Source organism: Mus caroli, chromosome 15, assembly GCF_900094665.2.
Source record: "Mus caroli chromosome 15, CAROLI_EIJ_v1.1, whole genome shotgun sequence".
NCBI classification, from domain to species: Eukaryota; Metazoa; Chordata; class Mammalia; order Rodentia; family Muridae; genus Mus; species Mus caroli.
Window position 1 is genome coordinate 82,840,367 of NC_034584.1, and position 14,071 is coordinate 82,854,437.

Genomic DNA, 14,071 nt, shown 5'->3' on the forward strand with positions numbered 1-14,071 from the left:
TGTCCATGGCATTAGCTCTTCTCACACACATCTGTCTGCTGAGACCTGGAGTTGAGGCCACTACTGTAGTGGCCAACTACCTCAGCGCCATCTCTGTTGAACTGGAAAAAGAAAGAAAAATAAGCCACAAAGAAACCACAGGTATTGATATAAGCCTTTTAGTCCAGGAGTTCTCAGCCTGTGAGTCCTGACCCCTTTGACAAACTCTATCCCCTACCCCTCAAAATATTTTCATGACAATTCATAACAGTAGCAAAATTACAGATATATGAGTGTGAATCTTGTTTTGTTTTGTTTTGTTTTGTTTTCGAGACAGGGTTTCTCTGTGTAGCCCTGGCTGTCCTGGAACTCACTTTGTAGACCAGGCTGGTCTTGAACTCAGAAATCTGCCTACCTCTGCCTCCCGAGTGCTGGGATTAAAGGCAAGCGCTGCCACTACCCAGCGAATCTTTTTTTTTTTTTTTAAGCCTCATTGTTTTGAACAGAGAACAAGCATTAGTTTTATCTAAGAGCTAATGATTTTGGTCATAAAAAATTTAATAACCTGCAGCAAAGGAGAGTGTTCCGTGGTTAAGAGTGTGAGCTGCTCTTGCAGAAGACCTGAGTTCGCTTCCTGGTGTCCATCTTGGATGTCTCAGAGTCATCTGTAAATCCCTCTGGACACTGCGGTCACGTGCTGTGACCTGCTCAGCTTGTGTCCTGGAACCCTGACTAGGGGCAGGGAGGAAGTGGAGAAAGGACACACAACAGCACAGGAGAGCTGAGGTCCAGGTGGAGCAGTACCTAGTCCGTCCCATCAGGAATGTCAGGTCAGTGTTCTTGTTGTGTCTAGCACAGCGGGGACCAGCTAGCTAGCAGGTGGTGTCTGCAGTGAGTACTGTAAACATCCAAGAGGAAGCAGAAGGGGCTCATTTCTGTATACACTGATCAACTGTCCATAACACTCATGCTTGGACCAGAGGAGGAAGGCTTTGTTTTCTGAGTCTGGTCTACTGGGTGAATAGTTTTTGCCAAATTCCCATGGGTAGATACCTCTGTCCTTGTCATTCATGGCTGTGTCCCTGTCAACAAAGTGATTCACCCAGGGCTTCCTCCACTCCCATGCACAAATCCACAAGCAGACAGTACATATGCACATGATCAAAACCAAAATATTTAGGGCTGGAGAGATGGCTCAGTGGTTAAGAGCACATATTGTTCTCGCACAGGACATGAGTTCTATTCCCAGCACCCAAATCAGGCAACTCACAACTGTCTGTAACTCCAGCACCAGGGGATCTGACACCCCTCTGACCTCCTCATGCACAGGCATACACATGTACACATACATAAATAATAAAAATATTAAAAAATAAAATATTAAAACGTTGATAGCTTACCACCTTCTTACATCATTCCCATTAGTTTCTATCTTGGAATAATCTTTATTTTACCAAACAAAGTCCTTTTCTTTTTTCTTTTTTTTTTTTTTGGTTTTTGAGACAGGGTTTCTCTGTATAGCCCTGTATAACTCTGTAGACCAGGCTGTCCTCAAACTCAGAAATCCGCCTGCCTCTGCCTCCCCAGTGCTGGGATAAAGGCGTGTGCCACCACTGCCCGGCACAAAATCCTTTTTTATCCAAAGCATTTTTTTCATTAATCTTTTCTTTTTCACCAAAAATATAACATACATGGAGCCTTTATATTTTTTCTTTTTACCAAAAGTACAATATACATGGAACCTTTATATTTTTTCTTTACCTGATAGTCTTAACCATTGTCATTATTTTTATAAAACATAGAAAGCATTTTCAATAAGAATTTTAAATGAGTTACAATCAGTTGTGAGCTGCCATGTGAGTGATGGGAATTGAACCTGGGTCTTCTGTAAGAGCAGTCAGTGCTCAAGAAAAAAAGCGCGCGCGCGCGCGCGCGCGCGCGCGAGAGAGAGAGAGAGAGAGAGAGAGAGAGAGAGAGAGAGAGAGAGAGAGAGAGAGAGAGTCTAGCAGGTTCCCCAGCAAGAACAAACCAAGGCTGCCCCTCCCTGCCATTTTCCACTGTGTCTGCCCTGTGGGTCCACTGTGGAGGGCACAGACAGCACCTACTTCCTATACTAGTCTGCCTCTGCCAAGGCCACATAGCAACTGGTCCTCTAACCCCTGGCCAGCAGCTTCGGACCTTGTGGGGCCAGACCCTCAACGATAAGCCAAGTCACCTGGCCTGTGGTGATTTCTATTTTCACTATGTTGGCCAGAACTTTTGTTCCTGCTATTGGGTTTTGTGCTGTCCCATCTTTTGCCTCCTGAATGAAAGCCAGGGGTGGGAAGTAGGCTCTTCACAGAAAGTAGGCTGCAGCCCAGCTGCCAGGCCTTCTTGAAGGCAAAGACGTTTGCCTGGACTGTGTGATGGAGATTTCTGAAGAGATTATTCCCTCCCCACCCCCACTGTCCTTATTCTAAAATTCAGTACCAGGGTTTTAAGTTCCCAGGAGGCCTTGCTGAGAACCCTATCTCCTTGTTTGAACACCCTGGCCTGTTACGCTTGAGTGAAACGTGTTTTCACTCAGAAACAACTTTGAACAGGACATGTGTTCCTCCCATTGCATGTATTGGGAAATTAGCCACCTCTGCTTGTGTTCCCAAGGTGCTCACGTGGATATAATGCCTTCCTTTTTCTCACTTACTTTGCTATTTGAATTGATATACTAGACAGGTGGGGGTGGCTAAGCTGGCTCAGTCTGCTGGGGCAGCTGGGCTTAAGACTTTTGTTTTTCCCTTAGAAATTTTAGTTTTACTACGAGCTAAGAGAGAGCTGAGCCAATGTAACAACTTTAGTTTACATGAGCACTTACTTAAAAGCCAATTTGGTACTGAGCAAATGATATTTAAAAAAAAAAATTAAGCACATGTTGACAGTGCTTACATATGGATAAGAAGCAAAATTCTGAATATTTCTGACTGTTGGGATTCTCTCCTGGAATTCTCCCTGTGAACAGGAAACAACACAAAGGCTGAGAGGATGTGGGTCTCTAAGAGGCCTCTGGACTCACCCTTGACCTAGCCCCTCAGAGTGACAGACCTTCATCCTGCCCCTACCTTCTCGACATATAGAGGTACTAGCCCAAGGCCTATGACTCAGTGGTCATTTAGAAAACAGTGCAGGCTGACCCCTGACGACTTCAGTGCCTTCGTCTCCTTGTGGCCTCCATGCCTTGTTCCTCTCAGCAGTCACAGCTCCCAGACGGCTTATCTACTCAGTGAAAAGCAATTGAACATTTGTTCTGTGCTACTAAGGAGTCAGGCCATATGACTACATATCTATAGAGACCAGCCCTGCCTTTCCTCTTAAGAGCTCATCTTCCAAAAGAGGCAGAGTAATTTGACAATCTAAGAACTCCGTGACTGTGTTTTTGCGTGGGTCTCCTTGTATAACAACCATGAGAAAACAACACTCCTGTCAGAAGTGTGAGGCTGCAAATTCACAGGGTGGCCTGGAGAGGCTTTGCAAGGAGGTAAGCTGCATGAACCTTCTTTTTTAGGTCGATCAACTCCTACACGGCTGGGGAATATCCACAGAGGTGGGGAGGAAACCTGGCTAACATCCAGGGGGACCTTGTGCTGGACACTGGCCTACAAAGACTAGGTCAACAAGATACAGACCACTCCTAGACGAAATGGACTCTCCCTAGAAGATGGAGACCCTGAGTCTCTGCTAGGTGTCAAGTCACAGGGGAAAATAAGAGCCAGGTCTGCCTAGGTGTGGTGGCACCACATACCTTTATAGTCCTAACACTCAGGAGGCAGGGAAAGGTAGTTCCAAGACAGTCAGGGCCACACAGAGAAACCCTGCCTCAAAAAACCAAATAAATAAATAAATAGGAAAGAAAAAGAAAAAAAAGGGGGTGGGGTTCAGATCTGTCCAGCCTGTAGATCTGGGTATCAGGCACTAAATTGGTTACATCTTTCACTCTAAAAGCCCTCTCACCCCAGGGCCCTATGTCCAGCTTCTTCCTGGGCAGGACAGGGACTCTCTGCTCCCACTCTGACCCTGGGAGGCCACCGTACCATGTGAGGGGCACATAGAAAGCACAGAGAAAGGCGAACACCTCAGTGATCTTAGGATGCTGGGCCTGGCCGTGCCTTAGCACTTGATGGTTGTTCCGCAGGCATCTGAAGGGTGGAGGGCAGCAGACCAGGGGAGAACACAGAAATCTGTGTCAGGAGGGGAATCTGGGAAGCGTGCTCAGTGGGGGCGTTCAGGCTTGGGGGACAGAAGCAGAGGCCACAGCTAGGGCCCGACTGTCTGGCCTCACCCATGTCCTGGGACTCCATCCCCATGCCAGTCCAGCCAAGAGTGCCAGAGCCCATAGATCAGGCCTTTAATCATCTGGGCCAGACCAGCACTTGGTGGGTGGGAATCTCTGTGGTCACTGATGGAACTATATAGGGCACTGTTGTTGAGACAAGAAAACGGGGAGGGAGCAACCCTGCTGGCCTGTGGCCACAGTCCCAGACAAAATCCAATACAGCCTCCATATGGAAATGTGGTTTGGCAGTGGGTGGGACTGAAGGAACTAAGAAGGCCAGCTCTGAAAGGCCTTGCTATCCAGAGCCCTCCTGTAGCTGTGTGATCCCAGGGTTCCAGTGGAAACTGCTGTGGCTTAGGCGGAGGCCTTATAATGATCTCATAGGCAGTTTCACAGGAGTAAAGAGAAAGGCGGAGGAGACCCCTGTGAGTCCACTCTTGTCAAGACTTTATGGTCAGCTCAGACCAGACCAATCAGTCAGGTGACACATCTGCCACTGTGAACGCATCATGCCATGAAGAAGGGGCTGCAAGGGACCCTAAGTGAACCTTCTGAAGCAAGGAAGGGCATAGAGAGAGAACGAGCATTAGAGAGAGGACTAAAGGACCCCTTACTTCTGTCCCTTGCACACCCTCTCTCCAGGTTAGGGCCAAGGGGCCAAGGGCTCTCCTTCTCAGCTCATTTCCTGTTGTCCAAACAAAATGTCACACATTGGAAATGTAGAGAGAACAGAGTTTTATTTAGCTCATGGTTCTGGAGGCAGGAAAGTTTGAGAGAATGGGGCTAGCACCTAATGCCTGGTGTTTGCTGTGTCTGATGGCTTTGTGCTATTCCATGACACGTGGAGGTATCACATGCAGACTGAACAAGCATACCCAAGGGAACTCGCCTTTATAACAAAGCTATACTCAAGACAACTAACTTAATCCTTGAAAGGATTAAACCAGTCCACAAAGGCCCTGGCAGAGCGCTCCTCTCTCAGTGCTGCTGTGCCGGGGACAAATTTCCAAGACATGAACTTTTGGGGTACACATTCACACACTAGCAAACCTCCAGTGTCCCTAAGAGCTGGCTCTGTTCTCTGTCAGGACCCCCTTAGCTTAGGGACCCCAGCCTGAGTACAGGGAGGACTTGGGGCTTTTCCCATTCTTGGGTGTCCAGGGACTGTCTGGTTTCTTAAACACCAGAGGGCTCCAAAATCGTACTGTAATAGAATCTGAGGGATCTACCCCAAAGGTGGGCATCCTGTTCCTATCCCCTTACCTAGCACCCATACTTGAGTGCAAAGCATGGGGACCTACACAGCCAGGCTTGTTGAATAAATGAATGAGTGTCCTGCTAGGGACTCTCCCAAGTGGGAGACACCCAGCAGCAAAGGGGCGACCCTCAGAGAGGAGAGATTGTTATAGGTGCCAGAGAAGGGTCTCCCCTCTGTTTTTTGTTTGTTTGTTTGTTTGTTTTTTGGCTAGAGTCACCGTGGGGTTAGCGGTAACGGGCTTATGAATGTCTGCCCAGGGACTAAGGAGGAGGACGGGGTGCGGGCGCAGGAGAGGGTGAGGCTCCACAAGAAATACCATACTGCCACTCGCAATTTCTGTAAAATAGCTCTGTATACAAGGTCCTTCGTCTATGTGTCGGTTCCCGCAGAGACGCCATGATCTGGGGGCGTCTCGGTCCCGTCTTCATTCTCATCCTGGTCCTCGTCGTGGGCTCCTCCAGCTGCCTGGCCGCCCACCGCCCCAGCAGCAGCAGAAGGCGCCCTGCGGTATCAAGGCGCAGGGAGAAGCTTGCAGGGCCAGGGCGGGGCGGGCGGAAGCCACAGCAAACTAGGCACGGCGCTTGGAGATCACACGGAAGCCCTGCGAGGAAAGGGGTGCTGAGACCCGCCCCACCGGCCCGACGGGGAGCAACCCCCCACCCGGTGCCCTTCCCACTGCTGCACCCGCTGCTGTGTTCCCACCACCCACTGCCCCAACCCACTGTTTTCCCCTGCTCCACGTCCACTGCCCCAACCCATTCCCTTGTTTTCATTCCCCCATCCCACTAATGCGTCTGTCCACTGCCCTATCTCAATGTTCACACCGCTCTGTCGCCATCCACCGCTTCATTCGTGCTCCCACAAGACGTTGCTCCGCCCACTGCCTCACCACCACTGCACAATGCCACGCCCTCCTCCGGATCTATTGGCCATCATTCCTGCAACTCACTGCTGCCCGCACCGCCCCAACCCCACTGACCCGCCCTACAGCTCCTCCTACTCTCCCATCCCCAACGCCCCAACATCCATGGCCACAGCCACAGTTTCCACCGTTGGGCTGCCTGAAGGACCATTGCTCCGTCCCTACCTCTCCACCCCACTCACTTGTTCTGAACCGTGTCAACAGTGGAAAACTATGTCTCCTGCGCCAGTCCTTTCTGCCCTGGTGAGTGTGAACTCAAGGACCACACCGGTTTACTGTCTACACTGGTCGCATTCTGAGACCACGCCCATTATGCCCTTAAACCACGCCCACCAGCCCAACCATCAGACTTCTCGGTCCAGGAGACCGTGATTCTAAGGCAGAGTGTAAAAAGGCACAACCCACTTCACACCTTCACTACCCACAGAACGAAAGTCCAGCAGGGACCCAACCGTACTCACTTCGTGGATGCCACCCCACCTTTGCTAGCGTTCAGAAACCCCAGACAAACGGGCCACGGAGTGTGTGTGTGGGAGGGAGGGAGGGTAATCCGGGGTAAGGACCACAAGGGCTGGGAATGACTCCATTTTATCCCTCCTTACCCTGCCTCCCATTGAGCAGTGCCAAGGCATACTGGGAGGTGTAGGGAGGCTGAGTCCCTGTGCTACACTGTACGGCTGGGCTCGGATCAGAACAGGAGGCACCATTCCCACTTGGGTAGAAAGCTAGATACCACTACCAGGATTCTCTCTGGGAGGCCAAGGCAGCAGGGCATCAGAGGGCAGGATCTAGGGCTCAGTGAATGCAAGAGGACTGCAACATCTTCCCATCTCTAAAAGGCTTGCCTTCCCAGGGAAGGTTCCTACTGGTCCTGAAACTGGCCTTTTCCTTCTAGTCTTTCTTCCAGATCGTTGCCCACCTACTGTCTTCCTGGAGGTGGTGCCCAAGGGAGACCTAATGTCCAAGCTGTTCCAGGACACTTGAACAGGACCCTTGAAACCCCAGACCTTCGTGCCCTGGGTGGATATATATGAATGCTGAGTCCCGGCATGACCATGATAGAGGAGGTGGGCACAGGGGCCTGAGAGATGAAGTCAGGGGTAACCAACAGCTGCTATTCTGCAGCTGTTCAGACAGCCCATGGGGTTGGGGTTGGCTTGGGCCAAGTCCCTGTCCCATGTGTGGCCCAAGTCATTGACCCTTGGATGCCAGGCCAGAAGGTGACCAAGAATAAAGCCAAGGGTGGCAAACTCAGTGCCAGGAGCTTTGCACTTTATAAAGTGTGTGTCCTCTCGGACAGGGTCAGGAAACAAGAATAGGCTAGCTAGGGCCAAGTCAAGGAGCCAAGGCAGGGCAAATTGCCTTTAGCAACCCAGAGAACCTAGGCCTTCCTGAGGGAGGGAGCAGAGAGGGGAACACCACTAGACAAGACCTTAGTAGAGGCTGGGAAGACATACTTAAGAAGGCAGGTCCCTGGGCTTAGGGAGGCATCCATGTAAAGTGGCCTTCAAGCCAAACAAATGTGGGCCAGAAGATAGGAGAAACAACAGTGTAAAGTCAGCGGGAGCTGAGAGAGCAGAAAGCAATGTCCCACAGGCAGAAAGAGCAAGAGGAGAGAGACCTATGAGGTTTCTGTTCTGAGGCTTTGCCAAAGGAGGCCAGCTACAAGGTCTCCTGGGGTACAGGAGACAGAAAATCATCCTCTGGGGTAAAGAGATCCCTGCCCCAGTAAAGCAGAAACCACAAAGGGTTCCTCCATCCTGCCTCACCCTTGCCCTTGATCCAGAGAACTGAAGGAGAGATCCTTAGAAAAGGGGATGGCCAAGTCGGACTGTCTGTGGATTTGCAAGACAAAGTCTTATCTGGCTGGTGGAGAAGTAGAGAGACACCTGAGGTGGCTCTGGTGGGAGTGGAGCAGACTTTGTTCTGTGAAGGGTGAACTAGCACCCAGGAAGGAATGCAAACGATCTCTACTAATCATTTGATAAAGAAAACAGTTCACAGTAAAACCTAAACAAGTTCGGGTAGATGTTGCTGAAAAGAACAAGCCAGGTAAGATCATTAGACTCACCAGACAATTAGACACAGAGCATGAGCCCTGTTAATTCCAGACAGTGTTGAAGGCACAAGAGAAAATAAACTATGAAGATGACCCCAGGGTAGGCGTGTGTGTGTGTGTGTGTGTGTGATGAACAGGTGTGGGCATGCACATGTGCGGTCAGATATGAAACAGGGATGCCTCTGGTTAAGTCCTCTATCCACTAAGCTACAGCCCAACCAACAGCCCAGTGATTGTATTAAAACACAAGTCACGGTATTCTTCTTTTGACACACGGTTTTCTGTATCCTAGGCTGTCCTTGAACTATCTACAAAACTGAAGGTGCGTCTAGTCCTTCTGCCTCGGTCTCTTGGAGTTTATCTGTTGCCAGGGAGGCTAGCACTGTGTGCACGCTAGGCAAGAACTACCAATTAAATGACACCCCCCCAGCCCCCAAAGGCAGAACTCCTAAACAGCTGATATTGGAGTGGCAGGAATTAACAGGAAGGGAAACAAAGAATCATTGAAAAGGCAACACAGAAAGCAGGCAGCTCAGACAATAGAGAAGGGGATTGTGTGCAGCTAGCTACTGGCAAGGTTTACCAAAGGCTAGCAGGAAGTCCGAGAGAGGGGCATTGGGGGCAAGATTTAAAGAGGTTTTAATTGGCCAGTGTTGACATTGCAGTCTCGGTTGTTGTTTGTTTTTGAGACAGGCTCTCACTTCGTAGCTCTGGCTGGCCTGGAGCTCACTATGTAGTCCAGGCTGGCCTTGAATTCACAGAGCTTCGCCTGCTTCTGTTTCTGAGTACCGGGATGTGCTATCACAACCTGGCTCAGTGCACGGTTTCTAGAAGCCCAAACAATCCAGGATGAATGAATAAGCCACATCCCTGGATGAACCGACGACTGGAAGATTGACAGCCTGACAGCTTACCATAGGAAGGGACAATGATGGTGCTGTTGATTTTCTTTTTGTTATTTATTTATTTTTACTTTTATTTAGCGTTCACACATACAGGCACAAGTGACATGGCACATGTGTGGATGTCAGAGGACAACTAGAGGAAGCCAGTTTTCTCCTTCTACTGTGCAGGTTCTAGGTGGCAGGCACCTTTAGTCACTGAACCATCCTGGCCACCCTGGAAACCCAGACACTGGCTTTTTGAAAGCAGGCAGAGCTCTGTAGGCACAGTGTGGGTGGGTTGAGAGCAGGCAGCTGTTGCCTGTCTGTGTGGTACAGGTCATAAACACAACTGGAGACCACTCAGTCACCCGATCATGCCAGGACCTCACTGGGCGATGCTGCCTGAGCCAAATAAAAGCATTCTACTCTGAAAGTCTGAGACACATGGACCCACGCAGAAGTCAAGAGGGACAGAGGCAGGCACATTTGGAAACAGACTGAATAATGATGGTGCTGTCTCTGTGGTGTAAGAGGCATTGCAGGGCTGAGTTGTAACTCAGTCAGTTGACAATGAGAGCAAAAAGTCTACCAGAGGAACTTCTTTATGCCTCAAGGCTATTGGGCTTTCTGGGTAGGAGGCAAAGCCACAACTTTTCTTGCTTTGGAATTTGGTTAAGTAGGATTTTCAAGTACTGCAAACACATCAGTGACAGACTTAATAACCTCTAAACCAGAAGGAGGAACACAGAATGAAAGAAACACAGAGAGGATCTGGAGGTGTGGCCCCACTGTTAGAGTGCTCACCTAACATGCACAAAGACCTGGGTTCAATCCCCCACTTTGCAGAAACTGGACAAGGTTATATATGCCTACAATCCTAACATTCCAGGAGATGAAGGGACCAGGAGTCAAAGGTTTTCCTCTGCGGTTTAGAGAGTTTGAGTCTAGACTTACACAGGACCCTCTCTCAGAAAAGAAAAAAAGTAAAGATCAGAGAAATAAAGAGACCAAGGTCAGGTGGATGAAGGGAAATAGGTAAGATCAGCATTGGATGTCCTCAATCCTGCCCCAGTGGCTCCAGCGGCCCCTCCTGGCACCTGTGTGTGCTCTCCTCCCACACAGCTTTAGGATGAACACAGGGACAAATGAATTCGGTTGTTGCTGTGGCACGGTATCCCAAGCCACAGCACTCAAGTATCTCTGTACTTTCATGGCCTGACCTGGGGAGATGTCCGCATGTGCTGTTTGAGGCTACACTGTCCTGAGGTTGTGTGTTCTTCAGCCCTGGCTCTCAACAGAGCTCAGCTAGATATGTAAATGTAAATATTGAATGCATATCTTGAAATATGATGCGGATGCTGGATTTATTTTACACAGAAATGTCTAAGGCAGCAGTTCTCAGTCCGTGGATCAGACTTCTACAGAGGTCACACAGCAAATATCCTGCATATCAGGCATTTAGATTATAACACCAAAATTACAGTTATAAATAGCAACAAAATATTTTTATAATGGGAGATATCACGTAACATGAGGACCTGTATTAAAGGGTCACAGCATTTGGAAAGTTGAGAACACTGGTCTAAGGCATGAGATTAGATAAAGATAAAAGAGAAACATAAGAAAAATTCTAATCAAAGTAAGTTCACAACCAGCAAATATAAGGTGGGAATGAGCAGACTTGTTGGATGAAACTGACAGGTCCCCAGAGATGCTGATCATGCTTAGCAACTGACAGAGAGAGATGACAAAAAGAAACAACTCACATTTCTAAAATGCTACAGACAAATCTGACCCTACTTACAACACTCAGCCGTCGAGGGTGTTCATGTTATTTGCTCTGAATGTAATATTTACAGAAGTTAATCGATGCAGCAATTCAGAACAAAGGTCATATAATAAAGTCACACAGGCAATTGGTTTTTGATCAGTAACAAGTCAGCTTAAGGGAATCGAAGCCCCATACTAATGCATTTTTCAAGACGAGAGAAGAGTTCACATAACTTAAGAGTCTCGTCAACTTGACAGCCTAGAGTCTATTGTGAGGAGAAACTCAATTGAAGGATCATATTGGCCTGTGAGTAAGTCTGTGGCAAATTGTCTTGATTATTAATTGGTGCGGGGAGGCAGGGGGGCAGGGGGAGTGAGCCACCCACTGTGGGCAGTGCTATTCCCTACGCAAGTGGTCCTGGTCTATAATAGAAAGCTAGATAAGCACGAGCTGAAGAGAGAAAGCAAGCAGTATTCATTCCTTCATGGTTTCTGCTTCAAGTTCCTGCTGTTCCTGTCCTGACTTCCTTCAGTGATGGACGATGGCCTGGAAGTGTAAGCCAATGTCAGTAGCCAGTTCTCGGCAATATGCAAAATGAAGGAAGGAAGGAAGGAAGGAAGGAAGGAAGGAAGGAAGGAAGGAAGAAAGCAAGCGAGTTAGGACGCTGTAAAGAAGGGGTCCTTTCACACAGTACCATCTCAGGAGACTGCTGGGACCATGGGCTGAGAGAGAGGACCCTGGGACTCTTCTCAGAAAATGTTACAGCTCCTTAGTCTCTCAACTGACACTACCCACTACTGGTCCTGACATAACGTCTCACTTTTCCTTTGGAACTCTTTGTCTCCTCTGACCTCCCTGGTGCAGTTCATTGCGACCTGCATGCTTTCTCTGCAACACTCCTTCCAGGCAGTATCTCTGCAGAGACCAGCTTCTTATTCAGGTCGACTCATAATGGTTATCTGCCCACTCTTAGGATGCTGGAGCAACGCACAGCGGTATGAGGCCACCAAGAAAGGAGGACAAGCTGCAGGTGACATGGTGGCTAGAGATCCAAAGAGATTTAGGAAGTAGCAGAACTAGGCAGCGGACTCACCTGCACTTGGGGACCATGGGGCCAAGGTATGCCACCAATTGTACTTTCTATGTTAAAGCCACAAACAACCGGAAAGTGAAATTCCAAATATCATTCTTTAAAGCATCAAAATTTATTTATAAAATGTATTTAGAAAAGTATCACCATATATCAATAAAGTAAGGAAAAATCAGGATTTCAAATGAAGCCACATTGACGTGTGTGTGTGTGTGTGTGTGTGTGTGTGTGTGTGAGTGTGTGTGTGTGTGTGTGTGTGTGTGTGTAAAACATTTTCAGGACTATAACTTTAATGCTAAGTGCTAACTAGGAACTAAGAAGATGCTGGCAACAGGGGAAAGCCTAGAGTTACTAAGTCTCCTGAGCCGGCAAAAGTATCATCAGGAATGATAAATCCAAAGAGGCCTGGTGAAGTCTCGCTTGTTTTTATTTTCATTTGTTACACAGAATATACATACTGTTACATTGTGCGCTGTACCATTGCTTTCAAAGTTTCTTAGTATTTTTGGTCAGTAGCTCACTCTCAGAGGCTAACACTACACACCTAAGAACACATTCAATGAAAAACGCCTATACCCCAAATAACACATATATCAAGTTACCAATACGTAAGTAAGCTCAACACAGAGTTGAAGTTTCCATCGTGGGCAGTCAGTTCTTCCTCAAGGGGGTCTACAGATTTGATACCATATCAGTAAAAACCTCTAAGGTCCTTTTGAGATTGACAGGCTGATCTTGGAACTTTACATGCAAATTCAAAACTCACTGAAGGAAAAAGGAACAAAGTTGGGAAACTCGTATATACAAGATCTGTTTAAAATACATTTAATAAAAATGAAAGCGATGTGGAATCGGCAAACAATTGGTAAAGAGACTGAGGAGTGGAAGAGATGAAATTCCTGGCTCATTCAAGAAGCTTTCTGTTTGCTTTTGTTTTTTGTTTGTTTGTTTGTTTTTGTTTTTTGTTTTTGTTTTTGTTTCTCTTTTGAGACAGGGTTCTCTTTGTATCTGAGGCTGGCCTCAAACTCTCAGCAATACTTCTGCTCCAGCCTCCCCCAAGTGTTGGGATTACAGTGGGATTTCAGGGATACACTATCATGTCCAGTTAAGAGTCTACTCGTGTGTGTGTGTGTGTGTGTGTGTGTGTGTGTGTGTGTGTGTACAAGCACAGGTGTCCTTGTGGGCATGTACAGAGGATAGAGGTTGATGATGATGGTGGGTTTCTTTTTCTATCTATTGTACCTTTTTTTTTTTTTTGAGAATGAATCTGGGGCTCTCCATTCCTGCTAGACTGGCCCTGAACTCGGGGGATCCTTCTATCTTTGCTGCCCTCAGCACTGAGGTTACAGCATGTTGTGCCACGACACCTGGCCTTTGTCTAGTGCTGGACGTTTGACCTCATATCCTCATGCTCATACAACAAACATTTTATACACTGAACCAGCTCCCTGCCAGCTCCCTCCCCTCACCCCACCTTTTTACAAGACAGGGCCTATGTAACCCTGGTCAGCCTGAAACACATGTCAATTCTCTTACCTTTACTTCTCAAGTGCTAGGATTACAGGTGTGCACCACCACCTCTGCAGAGACTTTAGTCATTACAGAGATGCTGCAGCCCTCTGGAGGAAGACTGTGGTTTTTTTCAAGACAGGGTTTCTCTGTATAGCCCTGGCTGTCCTGGAACTCACTTTGTAGACCAGCCTGGCCTTGAACTCAGAAATCTGCCTGCCTCTGCCTCCTGAGTGCTTGGATTAAAGGCATGCGCCACCACACCTGGCTATGACTGGTTTTTTTTTTTTTTT

At 48.0% G+C, this 14,071-nt stretch overlaps 1 protein-coding gene across 1 annotated transcript in view; it reads right to left on the reverse strand.

The window, feature by feature from the left end:
• Nucleotides 1–5,443: 5,443 nt before the first annotated feature.
• Nucleotides 5,444–14,071, reverse strand: part of Ttll8 (tubulin tyrosine ligase like 8) — a 66,660-nt gene continuing 58,032 nt past the window's right edge. The window contains exon 14 of the mRNA XM_021184001.2: nucleotides 5,444–6,144. Within this exon, the coding sequence (XP_021039660.1) occupies nucleotides 6,112–6,144 (33 nt within the window). The 3' untranslated portion in view covers nucleotides 5,444–6,111. The remainder of the gene's footprint in view (nucleotides 6,145–14,071) is intronic.